The sequence below is a fragment of the Peromyscus californicus genome, unplaced genomic scaffold, assembly GCF_007827085.1.
Source record: "Peromyscus californicus insignis strain IS unplaced genomic scaffold, ASM782708v3 Scaffold_2__1_contigs__length_46816999, whole genome shotgun sequence".
Taxonomy (NCBI): Eukaryota; Metazoa; Chordata; class Mammalia; order Rodentia; family Cricetidae; genus Peromyscus; species Peromyscus californicus.
Genome location: NW_026294540.1, coordinates 8,461,206 through 8,476,136, shown reverse-complemented (window position 1 = coordinate 8,476,136; position 14,931 = coordinate 8,461,206). Strand labels below are relative to the sequence as shown.

At 54.5% G+C, this 14,931-nt stretch overlaps 1 protein-coding gene across 1 annotated transcript in view; it reads left to right on the top strand.

The window, feature by feature from the left end:
- The window catches only part of Fbxw8 (F-box and WD repeat domain containing 8), a 105,451-nt gene that overhangs the window by 30,245 nt on the left and 60,275 nt on the right, over window positions 1–14,931 (top strand). Inside the window, exon 5 of the mRNA XM_052755174.1 lies at window positions 13,282–13,439. Coding sequence (XP_052611134.1) covers window positions 13,282–13,439 — 158 coding nt within the window. The remainder of the gene's footprint in view (window positions 1–13,281; window positions 13,440–14,931) is intronic.

The window sequence follows — 14,931 nt, the reverse complement described above, 5'->3', positions numbered from 1 at the left end:
CAGCATATGTGTGCAGTTCAGAGAAACTTGCAGGATTGGTTTCTCCTGCTAGTGTGTGGGTCCCAGGGATTGAACTCGGGTTGTCAGGTTTGGTGGCAGACACCCTTACCCACTGAGCCATCTCGCTGGCCCTTCTGTTTTAAAGAGGATTTGGCCAGGAAGGCCAGTTTTTCTTAGCTTCTGTTCACTGGCCTCACACCCTTCAGAGAGACCCCTCAGCTCTTACAGCCGAGTGGGTAACCTGCTTCCCGCCTGCCTGCCTGCCTGGCTGCCTGCCTGGCTGCAGTCAGACCTGCAGCTCCATTGTGAGGTGTGGTTCTCTGAGCTCCCGATGGCAGAGAGCTTCCCCTCATGTCTGAGGACGGGTGGTAGCCAGGTGGGGTTACATTATTTTGACTTCAGAGCTCTGCCTAAGTGTCGCGCTGCTCAGGCTGGACTGAGAGTCCTAGCAGACTGGAGAGGTCGGCGACTATCCTTCCCCAAGTCCAGTTCGGAGCTTCTCTGAACATGGAGCCCCAAAAGGAGACCACGGCTCTGAAGGCGGCTGCTGCCCTCCTTGCCCCTCCCTCTCCCTGGGGATCTGCCCAGCACTAGATAGGCCACCAAAGGCCCAGCCATACCAGTGTTCTGGGGATCGATTGTGTGAAACTTGAGCCGTGGGTCAGAGAGGCTCCTGGGCTCTTCTCTGAGAGAAGCTGCAGTTGAGACCTCCGTCCGAGGCCCTGCGATCTTGCTTGTATGCAGTGCGTCTTGTGTTTATCATTAAAATTTGATCTGGCGGTTATGATGCTTGTTTTCTGGGTCAGCTCTTGAGTCCTTTTCATTTGAGACAGTGGTGTTTGTGGTTACCTCATTCCCAATCAATGTTGTATTCTCTAGGCTTTCTACAGCTAAGCATCTCCAAGGAGCCTCTTAAAGAGACAGCACCGCCTCTCCTGGCTTTCCCTCATGCTCATTTCCTCACTCTTCTTGTTTCTCTTTGTTTGAGGGAAGGAGAGCCTGACCGAAGGCTGCTTTTCGCGTCTCAGCCTGTGAGGTCTACTCCACACGACTGGAGTGCAGGCTGGCTTCTCTCCATCTTGGCGCTCTCTGTGCAGTGGTCTTGCTTTGGCTCAGGCTGCGTAGACCCAGGCTGGCAGGTTATGGACTGACCTGGTCTAGTTCTTCCTGGCTGAGGCTGAGCTGGGCCACGTGTGTCCCCAAAGCTGTCCACTGTCTTGCCTCCTTCCCTGTCGCAGGCGTTCTTGATCGTCACCTTCCTGACAGCAGACTCCTGTGTGGTCTGCGGCTGACTCCTAACTCAAGTGCACCGTGCATTTGCCACACTGTCTGTTAAATAACCTGGCCACATCTGTTTGAAATCTGAGATACAGTAAATATACCATGACATTCACTCTTTCAGTCTCAAATCCAGTGAATTATAGTCATTTGCAAGACTCTGCAACTGCTACCACTAATTCCAGAGCATTCTCGACACCCTACAAAAAAAACAAAACAAAACAACAACAACAAAAAAAACACTTCCTGTTCTTTGTTTTGTTTCTCTGTGTAGCCCTGGCTGTTCTGGAATTTGCTCTGTAGACCAGGCTGGCCTTGAACTCAGAGATCCGCGCCTGCCTCTGCCTCCTGAGTGCTGGAACTAAAAGGCTTGCGCCACCACACCCAACAACCCCAGACCCCATTCTTGATGGGCATTTCAGCTCTGCCTCCCTCCAGGAGTTCCTAAGTACTGTTGGCTAAGAACTGGCTCCCTCTCAGTGCCCACTCTTCCCGTAATGCTGGTGAGTGATCGAGTACATGGGGAAAGTGATCTTCTGGCTGGTGTCTCACGAGGTACCTGTTTGTATTACTTTACGTAGAAGGGACTTTAACCTTTGCAGCATAACTGGTCTTTTAACTATTTGTAAATGTCTTTTAAAACAGGTGCTGTGCGTCCTCTGTCACCCTGGGGTGCTGTGCGGTCCTCTGTCACCCTGGGGTGCTGTGTGTCCTCTGTCACCTTGGGGTGCTGTGTGTCCTCTGTCACCCTGGGGTGGTGTGCGGTCCTCTGTCACCCTGAGGTGCTGTGTGTCCTCTGTCACCCTGGGGTGCTGTGTGTCCTCTGTCACCCTGAGGTGCTGTGTGGTCCTCTGTCACCCTGGGATGCTGTGTGTCCTCTGTCACCCTGGGGTGGTGTGCAGTCCTCTGTTACCCTGGGGTGGTGTGCAGTCCTCTGTTACCCTGGGGTGGTGTGTGGTCCTCTGTCACCCTGGGGTGGTGTGCAGTCCTCTGTTACCCTGGGGTGGTATGCAGTCCTCTGTCACCCTGGGGTGCTGTGTGTCCTCTGTCACCCTGGGGTGGTGTGCAGTCCTCTGTTACCCTGGGGTGGTGTGCGGTCCTCTGTCACCCTGGGGTGGTGTTCAGTCCTCTGTTACCCTGGGGTGGTGTGCAGTCCTCTGTCACCCTGGGGTGCTGTGTGTCCTCTGTCACCCTGGGGTGGTGTGCAGTCCTCTGTTACCCTGGGGTGGTGTGCAGTCCTCTGTCACCCTGGGGTGGTGTGCAGTCCTCTGTTACCCTGGGATGCTGTGTGGTCCTCTGTCACCCTGGGGTGCTGTGTGTCCTCTGTCACCCTGGGGTGGTGTGCAGTCCTCTGTTACCCTGGGGTGGTGTGCAGTCCTCTGTTACCCTGGGGTGGTGTGCAGTCCTCTGTTACCCTGGGGTGGTGTGCGGTCCTCTGTTACCCTGGGGTGACGTGCAGTCCTCTGTTACCCTGGGGTGCTGTGCGGTCCTCTGTTACCCTGGGGTGGTGTGCGGTCCTCTGTTACCCTGGGGTGACGTGCGGTCCTCTGTTACCCTGGGGTGACATGCGGTCCTCTGTTACCCTGGGGTGGTGTGCAGTCCTCTGTTATCCTGGGGTGGTGTGCGGTCCTCTGTCACCCTGGGGTGCTGTGTGTCCTCTGTCACCCTGGGGTGGTGTGCAGTCCTCTGTCACCCTGGGGTGGTGTGCGGTCCTCTGTCACCCTGGGATGCTGTGTGGTCCTCTGTCACCCTGGGGTGGTATGCAGTCCTCTGTTACCCTGGGGTGGTGTGCAGTCCTCTGTCACCCTGGGGTGGTGTGCGGTCCTCTATCACCCTGGGGTGGTATGCGGTCCTCTGTTACCCTGGGGTGGTGTGCAGTCCTCTGTTACCCTGGGGTGCTGTGCGGTCCTCTGTTACCCTGGGGTGACGTGCAGTCCTCTGTTACCCTGGGGTGGTGTGCAGTGCTGTATAAGATTTTGTATGGAATAAGCGCCAACATTTCATGCATAGCCTCTCTCCACTCCCATTGTACTCTATTTTCCCTGGGAAGGCAGAGAAATGTGTGGGATTGTTTTGTTTGTGTGTTTGATTTTTAGTTGTCGTAACTTCAAACTACGCAGTTTTAAGCGTGGAAGCAGCTTTAGCTGATCTTGTTCCAGAGCTCTCAGGTGTAAGCGGTGGCAGACTCCGAACCTTCTGGGTGGACACATGCACTGTGCACACACGCCCCCCTCCCGTCTCCTCCGAAGCCTGTCACTGCCTCACTTTTGTTCTTTTAAGATGCTAGTGAGATCATGTTAGTTTTGCAAAGGTGTTCGAGTGCCCGAAGTCCCCGAGTGCCCTGACCCTACAGTCTGCACCTGTGACTTGCTGGGCCGTGTGTGTTGATTTCCAGGCTGGTTTTCTACTTATTTTCACACAATGCAATCAAAGCTTATATTGCATATTATACTTTCTTCTTGCGAGTTTTTCCATGTTACTTTTCATTGCTTTCTTAGACTTACTGCAGAATTCCTCCACTAGTTCCTAGTTTTCCCCTTCATTCACCCAATGGCGGACAGTAAATAAGTCGTTTCCTGTTTCCTAGATGTTCTAAGAAGTGTGTTGGAGGATGACATCATAGAACTTACATACACAAATTAGAAGGCTATGCTGTCACTAGGCTACATAGTCTCTTAGGGACACAGTTGTGGGGCACATGATTGTGGTAGCATTAAGATCACTTCATGTGGACGGCTCTGCAAATGGTTCTGTTTCTGTTTTGGCGCCACAGATAATCTTTAAAATTACAAAGCGGAGGCTGCTGCAGAACTTCATGTTCCTTACAAAACGTGTGTCCATTAAAGTTCTGTGCTGTTGCTGTGTTGATATTTCTCTAGCTGGAATCCCTCATGTGGATCTACTGGACTTAGAGAAATTTTGTATCTTCCAGATTCAGAAACTCTAAAAGTTCTTTCCTAGCCCTCGATTTTTCCAGTGTGACTTTGTGATTTGAAGTTCCCAAAGCGTCCCTCAAGCTGGCTCCTACACACACTCCTCTACTTCTTGATACTGCCAGAAAGGCCGCTGCCCTCAGGCCTCTGGTGGCTTTCTGGTTCGTAGTCTACCAGCCGTTTCCTTGTGAGCCTCTTGTGGTTTGATCCTGTTGACTGCACCCTCCGTGAGATGGCAGGGGTCATGTGGGAGGCATCTTTGGCCCCACAGCACCTGCTTGAGCCTAGCTCCCAGGAGACACAGAGGGCGAGTCCCAGAGTCCCAAATGAAGCTTCCCTCGGGCCATTCCTCCTGTCCTATTGAGTCTCCATGGGTCGCTCAGCCATGGGACCAGCATCCCAGGAAATGTGAGGGCTAGCCGAGGCTCCTTCCGCTAGGACTAGCACTTGAGACAACTCGGTTCCAGCTAAAATTTCCCACTTGTTAGGACACAGTTGTATTCAAGGTCACTGGAGATACAGTCCCTTCCTGTCCTGCCAGGCTGAGTGTCCAGCTGTGTGCTCCGTGCTCTGGCCCTTGCTGAGCTGGCCAGGTGGCCCGGCCCACCTTCTGTGTTCCACTTCTATCTGCAGAGCTGCTTGGCAATGCATCAGGAAATGTCCCGTTTGCCTCCTTTTTAATTTTGAATTTTGTAGGTGACAACTCTTAAAATTTTCAGATGTTCTTAAAATTATATATTGGAATTGGAAGTGTAGCTCAGGAGAAGCCCAGAGAACCTGAGGTGTTAGGCCCAGTCCCTGGCACAAAGAGAAAGACCATCAGTAGATTGGCTGTGTTCCTGGAGGAGAATTACTGGGAGCAAAGAGCTGTGACAGCATCCCTGTTCTGTGGACTTGGGCCCTTTTCTCCCCAGCGGCCCTGTGGAAGTTAAGACTTGCAAACAGATGACATCATGGGCTCAGAAAGGTCCCAGCACCAGACCCAAGGTGTGGGGCCAAGTTGGGTTTGCTGTGAGTCCTGCAAGAGAGCCACTTAGTGAAGGGCGACCCAGGGCGAGCCTGGAGGTCCAGGAGCCAAGCCTGGGCTCCTCTGAGGCCCCGTGCCAGCCCTGCCGCCATTAAGTTATTAGCTCACCAAAAGCTTTTATCCATGCCCAGGAGTGTGTGTGGTGTGCAGTTTGCTCCCCTCGCTCGGTATCACGTGTCTGAAGCGTCCCCTTCCCCTCAGTTAGCTCACTTTCTCCTCATTCCAGAGGACTGCGTCTCCCAGACGTTTCCAAGTATTCAGCCCTTTATATGCTAAGGGACATTTCAGTCTACCTAGGTGCTTCTCCCTGGTTTCCATGGTCACCATGCACAGTTGCTGTCTTTCCTGGGGGAAGCTGCAGCTGTGTATCCATGTTTCCCTCTGCAGATGGGGTTGGAGGGAAAGCTGTATCAGTCAGTGCTGCAAAAGTTAACTCTTCTTTACCTGAAAGTGCTTGGCTGCCTTGTTCTATCTCATTTCGTGGAGGCAAGGTCACTGGAGCGGAGGCCTGAGGAACACTGCGGCTTTCTGGCTGGCTGTGTCTCCACCGCAGGCCTGCACGTTTACCTGTCTGTCCACCACAGGCCTGCTGCAGGTTTACCTGTCTGTCCACCGCAGGCCTGCTGCACGTTTACCTGTCTGTCCACCACAGGCCTGCTGCAGGTTTACCTGTCTGTCCACCGCAGGCCTGCTGCAGGTTTACCTGTCTGTCCACCGCAGGCCTGCTGCAGGTTTATCCGTCTGTCCACCGCAGGCCTGCTGCACGTTTACCTGTCTGTCCACCGCAGGCCTGCTGCACGTTTACCTGTCTGTCCACCGCAGGCCTGCTGCAGGTTTATCCGTCTGTCCACCGCAGGCCTGCTGCAGGTTTATCTGTCTGTCCACCGCAGGCTTGCTGCAGGTTTATCTGTCTGTCCACTGCAGGCCTGCTGTAGGTTTATCTGTCTGTCTACCGCAGGCCTGCTGCAGGTTTGTCTGTCTGTCCACTGCAGGCCTGCTGCAGGTTTATCTGTCGTCTGTCCACAGGGTTTGGGATCTCAGTGTTTGTTCTTTGGAGCTGGAGCTTCTTTCGGCCCCTAAGTTCCTAAGGTCTGAATCACCACTTGGTGTCGTCTGTCTCAGGCCTTGGTCATTTACACTGAGACACGTAGCACTGCACGTTTAAACACAGTTGTCCAAGGGAAGGTAACTTACCGACCAGCCTCTTTCCCCCCTTTCTCAGTAGCCGGATCTTCCCGTGCTGTGTGCCAGCTCTGGTAGAGGCTGTGCTCTGGCGCTCTGTGTGTTTGCCCTGAGTTTTAAAGTCTTTTCTGTTCAGGAACTGAGTTCTCAGGTGTGGTAGTGCTCTGCGGGTTCGTGAGAAGGTGTACAGCGTGGAGACTCCTGCACGTTCCTCAGAGGCTGCTGGGACAGCAGGGCTTTGTAAGTGCAGACTGGTGACGGAGTCCCCTTACGTTCTTGTCACCATGCTTACACTTACCTGGGCATGCTTTCCAGCTTTCTCCTCTCCAGCCTCCTTTTCCTGGCAGTTTCCTTTCAGCCTCGCCTCGTATGGATTTTGTGTGGCTGCTTCTGGCTCTGGGCTGCTTCCCATAAGGGGCTCCGTCATGACCCACTAGGGACCGCTTTTTTAAAATACTTTGAAATTTATTTATTTTCTGCTGTGAGGCATGTGTGCTCTTCTAGTAAATAAGTCTGAGGTAAGCTGCTGATACTCGACTAAAGGAGAGCTTTGCATTTATTACATCTTTAATGAAGGCGCTCCAGAATGTCCTTAATAAATACTGATGAACTCATGGCTGCATTTATCCATCTCTGCTTCTCCAGGGAATTATGGGAAGGGCCACAGCTCCAATAACTCTGCATAATCATCATCGACTCTGACTCTATTGATTGTCATTAACCAAGATGTATGGAAAGCAGTTCTAAGTGTGCAGTGCATGCACCACACAAGGGCCATTAAGACGGTCATTACTTCTCAATTGCTACGTCTTACACTCCCCTCGATGTTCGCTCTAGTGCATTTCCACAGAGTGGCTGCACTGTGGGGCCGAGTTCATTCTGTTAATTGTGCAGTACGGTAGTCGTGTTCTGTAGAAAACAGTAAATACTCTGGATTTTATTGATCACTACAGAAAGCACAGAGCAAGTGAAGAGTTCTCAAAAACCTGTATGCTGAGGGTGTAAATACCCCCTGGCGTGTGGGTGCTGCCTCTGTGTGCCGAGGGTGTAGATATCCCCTGGCATGCGGGTGCTGCCTCTGTGTGTCGAGGGTGTAGATACCCCCTGGCATGTGGGTACTGCCTCTGTGTGCCGAGGGTGTAGATACCCCCTGGCATGTGGGTGCTGCACCTCAGCAGCGTCCAGTCACTTCCACCTTGCAGGTTGAAGCCGGTAGGTTTCTCATTCAGGTCGCAGTCAGCACAGGAGCAGTTCTCAGGCCAACAAAGGCTACAACTGTGGGTGGCTGCTGAGCAATATGGGCGATGCTGAGAAGTGCGGGTAGGAAGCACGGGACATGTCCCCAAGGAGAGCACCCAGACAGGACCGGGACCAGGCCAGGTTCCTCCTGGGGAGCCCACTGCAGCTGGTCCAGAGGATTGTCAGCACTTAGGAGTAGCAGTTGTGGGCAGGGGTGTCCCTCTGCACTCCTAGGCTGCAGTGGTCATCAGTGATCCACTCTAGCATCTGTGTGTCTCCCTGGCTGGAGGGAGACACAGTGGAGTCCTTGGCACAGGGCTCCAAGTGCTCAGAACCATGTGCTGCTGAGGCCTGATCAGATTAGAGTTGGGACTTATTTGGGAGTGGAGGAAACAGGGTCCTGTGGAGGAAGAAATTTCGATATCTTTGTACTCACCAAGGGTATGAAATTGGGTATGGAAGGTGGTCTTGAGTCAGCCCAGTCCCTTGCTCCAGTTCCATGTTTGCTGGTATCTGACTTCCCGTGAAATAGGGTGGTGGGACTGATGGAGAGAACTGGGGCGGGGTGGGCTGTGTCCTGCCCACTAAGCACAGTATGCAAACCTCAAGTTCCTTGTGTTGCCCTGAAATGGGGCTGTTCTTGTGAGCAGTGGCTGTTGAAAGCTGTTGTTGTTTCTGGGTGTGGAGTGCCCGTGGCTAAGCAGCAGGCCAAGGGGCCCGGGCACTTCCCTCTGCCTCAGTGCTCTTCCATCAGACCCTCCTCCACTTGTCCATGTTGCTGGAAGAGCCGAGAACACGTTTGTGTTAGTGACTAAGAGCCTCCCCTGCAAGGTGCCACACGGGAAGGATGTGAAAGGTCGTGCGAAGGGGGACCAGCTCCTCTCTCCCCCTTCCTTGTGGCCTTTTGCTCTGACTAAATTGTCTGCTGGCAGAAGCACACATTAGTGAGAGCTCTTCAGCGGTAATCATTTTAAATTGGCAATTGCCCTGGTGTACCGAGGAGCCTGGCTTGGGAGTCAGCTGCTGTCTCTGACCCCCATATTTAGAGGTGCAGCACCTTGCCAGGCGTGGCCTGGCTGGGAAAGCAGGTGGTTCTTCATGTCCCTGGTCCATGTGCAGCTTGGGTGTGTCATCACTCGCTGTGACGAGGTTGCCTCCGTTCTTCTGTGCTCATACCTCAGCTAATGTGGCTGTAGTTGTTCCGTGCTCACTAATTAGAGCCATCAACCCCAAGGTCCAGAGGCCTCCTGACAGTGTGACTGTCATACTGGTGTCTTAACTGGTTGAGTGTAATTGTCTTTAGGCAGCGGTGGAGCATCTGGAGCCTTCCTTTTCCACCTCCATCCCCCTATCTCCCCTGGCTCCTCCTGGCTGTTGTGAGTAAGCACGCTTAGACCACACTTAGGAGTTCATGCAGCTCCCTCTGCCCTAACCAGTACTGTCCCTGGTGAAAATGCCTGTGCGCAGCATGCTTCAGCAGGACCACGTCCTCTGCTGTGCTGCTGTCTCCCGTAGCTGTGGAGCCTGTGCATGGGTCCTACCGCTCCTGCTCGCTCAAGTCGGAAATCTGCTTCCTTAGTGAAAGGGGCAAGGGCTTGTGATTTGCACGCTTCTTTGGCTTTGAAGAACAGAATTCATTCAAGTGGCTGTCTGGAAAGTTCCCTGTTTATGAAAATAACTGGGTTTGCCTGTGTCTCCTAGAGCTACAGGTTAGTGTGCTTGGAGATGCAGAAGTCTGAGGAGAATCGCCTGTGTTCTGGGTATTAGTACTGGGGCTGCTGGCTAGGAACAAGGACAGCTGCTGCCACCTGTGAGCACACTGCCGGTGACCTGCCCTTTCCAGACACCACTTCTCTGTGGCATTAGCTGTGTGTGTGAGAGATGCAGGCCAGGTGAGGAGGTGAGGCCAGCTGGTGGTGGCACACAGATGCTGAGTCAGCAAGGCGGGCTGACTGCAGGTGGACCGACCGGCAGGGAGTCTGGGATGGTCCCTGGAGTGGGTGGGAGGGCTATGGTGTGTAAGTGGTGGAGGGATTGGAGCTAGCACTGATGGAAGGAAGCATGTGTGAAGAAGCTGAGGGCCTGCGAGCCAGAGCCTCAGGAGGAGCACACGTTTGTGTTGGTGTGCAGGGGTGGCTGGAGTGCTCCTGTTAGCTGTGCCCTCTGGTGTCCAGCCCTTCTCCCCTGTCATCCCCCAAATGAGGACATTGCAGTCGTCATCATCTTACACAGCTCACTTCTTCTGTGTGGCTCAAAGGTGTTTTCTTTGTGGTATTTTGTTGCTGATGCCTCAGAACTCTCTAGAGGGCAGTGAGCTGGAGCCCTGATTCCTCAGAGCCTGCTCTCTGATCCCTGCTCCTCCCACTGTAGCCCCAAGGGGGCAGGCGTCAGCGTGAAGTTGGCTGCTGACAGGCATGGTCACCAACGGACAGCACCGGACAGCACCGATGAGGGCCGAGGGACTGTGGGAACTCCTGGGGGAACACAGCATGAAGACCATGGCTGTGCTGAAGCAGTCCAGCCAGGGCTGCTGGGAGCAAGACTGTTCGTGACTGAGTTGTGGTTCCTTTCATTGAGCTGAACCTCAAGAGTGGACTCAAGGTCTAGACTCACGCTAGCCTTCCTGTTGTCTCTCTAGCTGAAACAGTGGTTGGATTCCAGTGAACGACCTGAGTCAGACTGAGGGTGCTGAGCCGGGTGCAGTTGAGGGGGGCAGTTACTGTAGGGGGTTCTTCATCAATAGTGGTCATCCAGATCACTTCCTGAGGAGCCTGGGGCCTATGGCTGTACTTGTTCAGGGCCACATCAGTCTGCAGCTTTGGTTATGCATTGTCACTGTTGAGGACAGAGAGGAGGGTTAGTGGTCATTGGGGTGGCAGCAGTCCAATGTTGGGAAGCCTCCTACTGTGTGCTCCTCTTGACAGGGTGCTGTCTGGACTCTGTCCTGCAGAGTGAGCTCATGACCACATGACTGTAGATGGATAGTTGGGGGAGTGCTGCAGTGTGATCTAAAGCAATTCTCCTGAGTCAGGGCCCACGCAGAGTCATCTCATTAAGAAATCTCCCCTCGGGTGGCTGAGATGGTTAAGCACTTGTCCTGAAGAGCCTGGCCTCCTGGTCCATCTGAGGAACCCACAAGAGGGTAGGAAGAGAGGCCATGCAGCAAAGTTGTCCTCGGGCTGTCACACATGTGCCCTCCTCCCGCACACATGTGCCTCTCCTCCAGCACACATGTGCCCTCCTCCCGCACACGTGCCCCTCCTCCAGCACACGTGCCCCTCCTCCAGCACACATGTGCCCCTCCTCCCGCACACGTGCCCCTCCTCCCGCACACGTGCCCCTCCTCCCGCACACATGTGCCTCTCCTCCAGCACACATGTGCCTCTCCTCCAGCACACATGTGCCCTCCTCCCGCACACGTGCCCCTCCTCCAGCACACGTGCCCCTCCTCCCGCACACGTGCCCCTCCTCCCGCACCCGTGCCCCTCCTCCCGCACACATGTGCCTTTCCTCCCACACACATGTGCCTCTCCTCCAGCACACATGTGCCCTCCTCCCGCACACATGTGCCTCTCCTCCAGCACACATGTGCCCTCCTCCCGCACACATGCCCCTCCTCCCGCACACGTGCCCCTCCTCCAGCACACATGTGCCCCTCCTCCAGCACACATGTGCCCCTCCTCCAGCACACATGTGCCCCTCCTCCAGCACACATGTGCCCCTCCTCCAGCACACATGTGCCCTCCTCCAGCACACATGTACCTTCTTCCCGCACACATGTGCCCTCCTCCAGCACACATGTGCCTTCTTCCCGCACACATGTGCCCCTCCTCTAGCACACATGTGCCCTCCTCCAGCACACATGTGCCCCTCCTCCAGCACACACGTGCCCCTCCTCCAGCACACACATGCCCCTCTTCCAGCACACATGTGCCCTCCTCCAGCACACATGTGCCCTCCTCCAGCACACATGTGCCCCTCCTCCAGCACACATGTGCCCCTCCTCCAGCACACATGTGCCCCTCCTCCAGCACACATGTGCCCCTCCTCCAGCACACATGTGCCCTCCTCCAGCACACATGTGCCCTCCTCCAGCACACATGTGCCTTCTTCCCGCACACATGTGCCCCTCCTCTAGCACACACGTGCCCTCCTCCAGCACACACGTGCCCTCCTCCAGCACACACGTGCCCCTCCTCCAGCACACACGTGCCCCTCCTCCAGCACACACGTGCCCCTCTTCCAGCACACATGTGCCCCTCCTCCAGCACACATGTGCCCTCCTCCAGCACACATGTGCCCCTCCTCCAGCACACTTGTGCCCCTCCTCCAGCACACTTGTGCCCCTCCTCCAGCACACTTATGCCCCTCCTCCAGCACACATGTGCCCCTCCTCCCGCACACATGTGCCCTCCTCCAGCATACATGTGCCCCTCCTCCAGCACACATGTGCCCCTCCTCCAGCACACATGTGCCCTCCTCCAGCACACATGTGCCCTCCTCCAGCACACATGTGCCCCTCCTCCAGCACACATGTGCCCCTCCTCCAGCACACATGTGCCCCTCCTCCAGCACACATGTGCCCTCCTCCAGCACACATGTGCCTGTCCTCCAGCACACATGTGCCCTCTTCCAGCATACATGTGCCCCTCCTCCAGCACACGTGCCCATCCTCCAGCATACATAGACACAGTCATGTGTAAACATGGGCCTCTCACCTGAGATTGGCCTTCTGTAGCTGCCTCAGACACGCTTGTGACCTAGGTTTCAGGGATGAACTAGATTTTTTGACTCCACACTGAGCCTCTGAGTGTGTGTGGTTGGGGCCTCAGGAAGACTGTTCGTTGGAGTCTCTGCCTCCCTGTGCTCCTCAGGAGGCCCCCCAGGTGCTTCTCCTCAACTGGGGGTTCAGTGGGAAGAATGTAGACCCCCCCAGTAGCAGGCAGTGCACAGCTTCATTTGGCCACCCCATCATCTAGGAAGTGTCCAAAGCCACAGACCAGAGCTGGTACCCCTGCTTTCTTAGTGGGCAGGACAGGCGCCTTTCACAGGCGGGTGGCGGTGCTGAGCAGCAGATCCTTGTCCTCAGGAGCCCGGATCTGTTAGCTCTGCTCCTGGAGGAGGTGTGAGGAGCTCCGGCTTCAGGGCTGTTAGTTCTCAGCGTCCCGGCTGCATCTGTGTCTCTGCACGCATGTTTGGTGGGAACACCAGCACTTGTCCATGTTTCTGCCTGTGATCCTAGAGTGGGAGGGGTGACAGCTTGGTTATGAGGGTGGGAAGGAAGTACATCATCACACAGCTCCTTCCCTCCTCTTCCTTCCATCCCCCCCCCCCCCTTTTTTGGAACAGGGTCTCACTATGTAGCTCTGGCTGTCCTAGAACTCACTGTTTAGAGCAGGATGGCTTCAAACTCAGAGACCTGCCTGCCTCTGCCTCTCAAGTGCTGGGATTAAACGTAGTAGTCACTGTTGTGCTGTGTCCGCAGCCTTTCGTGGCTCAGTTGACACCTTCTCCTAGTCACCCATCCAGATGGCCACAGGAGCAGCACCTCCCAACCAGCCTGCATGCTGCTGTGTGTACCTCCAGATTTCTCTTGGAACCAAGAGTGTTCTTCTCTTCCAGATACACGTCAGGGGATGTGAGAGTGTGGGACACCCGCACCTGGGACTATGTGGCCCCCTTCCTGGAATCTGAGTCTGAGGAGGAGGAGCCTGGAATGCAGCCATATGTCTCCTTTGTGAGGATCAACAGCTCGCTGGCAGTGGCGGCTTACGAGGATGGTGAGTACCCCAGTACCTCAGCCCTTCCTCTCCCTGTGCAGGAGAAAGCCTCATCAACTGCAGCAGCTGCAGCTGCTCCCACCTCCTCCATGCACACCCATTCATATGCCCCCCACCTCTTCCCTACACACACATTCACATGCTCCTGCCTCCTCAATGCACACGCATTCACATGCTCCCACCTCCTCCATGCACACATATTCACATGTTCTCACCTCCTCCATGCACACACATTCACATGCTCCTGCCTCCTCCATGCACACACATTCACACACACCCCAGCCTCTTCCCTGGGAACACAAACACATACACATTCATGCACTGCCTTCTGCCTTTATGTGAAGAAGCTAGCCAATAACCCTGGTCCATTAGTAGGCATTGGAACATGGTACCCATTAAAACTGGTGTTTAATTCATCCTGGAACCATTGAGCTGGATATCATTGCCAGGCATCATGAGGCTGGCCAGACCATCTTAAGCAAATGGTGTGTTTAGTTTAAAATATTAAATATACTTGGCCTCCTTTTCCTGTATCCTTGGCTCAGGCTAAAAAGACTGGAGACAAGGATGGAGAGGTGGTCTGACATGGATGGGCAGAGAACTGACAGTCGGCGCCTGCCTTCACCTGGCACTCACCCACCAAGCACAGTCCTTGGTGTGCGGTCTCTGGCCTGGAGAGAATCCGGAGTGTGTGAGAGCGACTGTGGGTTTCCAGAACTGTTACGGGGATGATGGGACACGTGACACTGTTAGCTGAGGGAAGTGATCACGTCACTGGCCACAGCAGCCTGCCTGCCCGCGCTCACAGTCCTGATGTCCATTGTGTTGGAAAACCTGCAGCTCCCAGAGCCTCCCACTACCACCCCGGGCCTGGAATTTGCACCCCAGCACATTTCAGGGACTCTGTTCATACCAGGGCCATGCAGAAATTCAGGCAGCATGGTGTCATTTGGCACAGAGGGGTGGGGCCACAGTCGCTATTACAGAGTTTTGTAAACATCTAATATTTAACAATAAAATTCAGAGCTAAAAGAGTAAATATAGGAATTTTAAAAATTGAGTAGAACTTTGTACTTATTCTTCTGGTTTCATGTGAGTAGACACCACAAATGGACATTAGCTAAGTAGAGGCTGGGGGTGTGGCTCAACCTTGTGCTTGCCTGCCATCATGAGGCCCTGGTTCAACTCCAGCTTCCTCAAAACAGCGGCAACAGCAAGAGCAACAGCACGCTGCTTCTGTGGCCTAGTTAGGCTTTTCTCTGTGTGGTTGCCATCCCACGTGAGCAGTGTAGCCCCAGGTGAGCCATCCCAGGTGAGCAGTGTAGCCGCAGGTGAGCCGATCCCAGGTGAGCCATCCCAGGTGAGCAGTGTAGCTGCAGATGATCCGATCCCAGGTAAGCTGATTCCAGGTGAGCAGTGTAGCCACAGTGAGCCGATCCCAGGTGAGCAGTGTAGCCACAGGTGAGCATGCTTGCTGCTTAGTCTCCAGCAG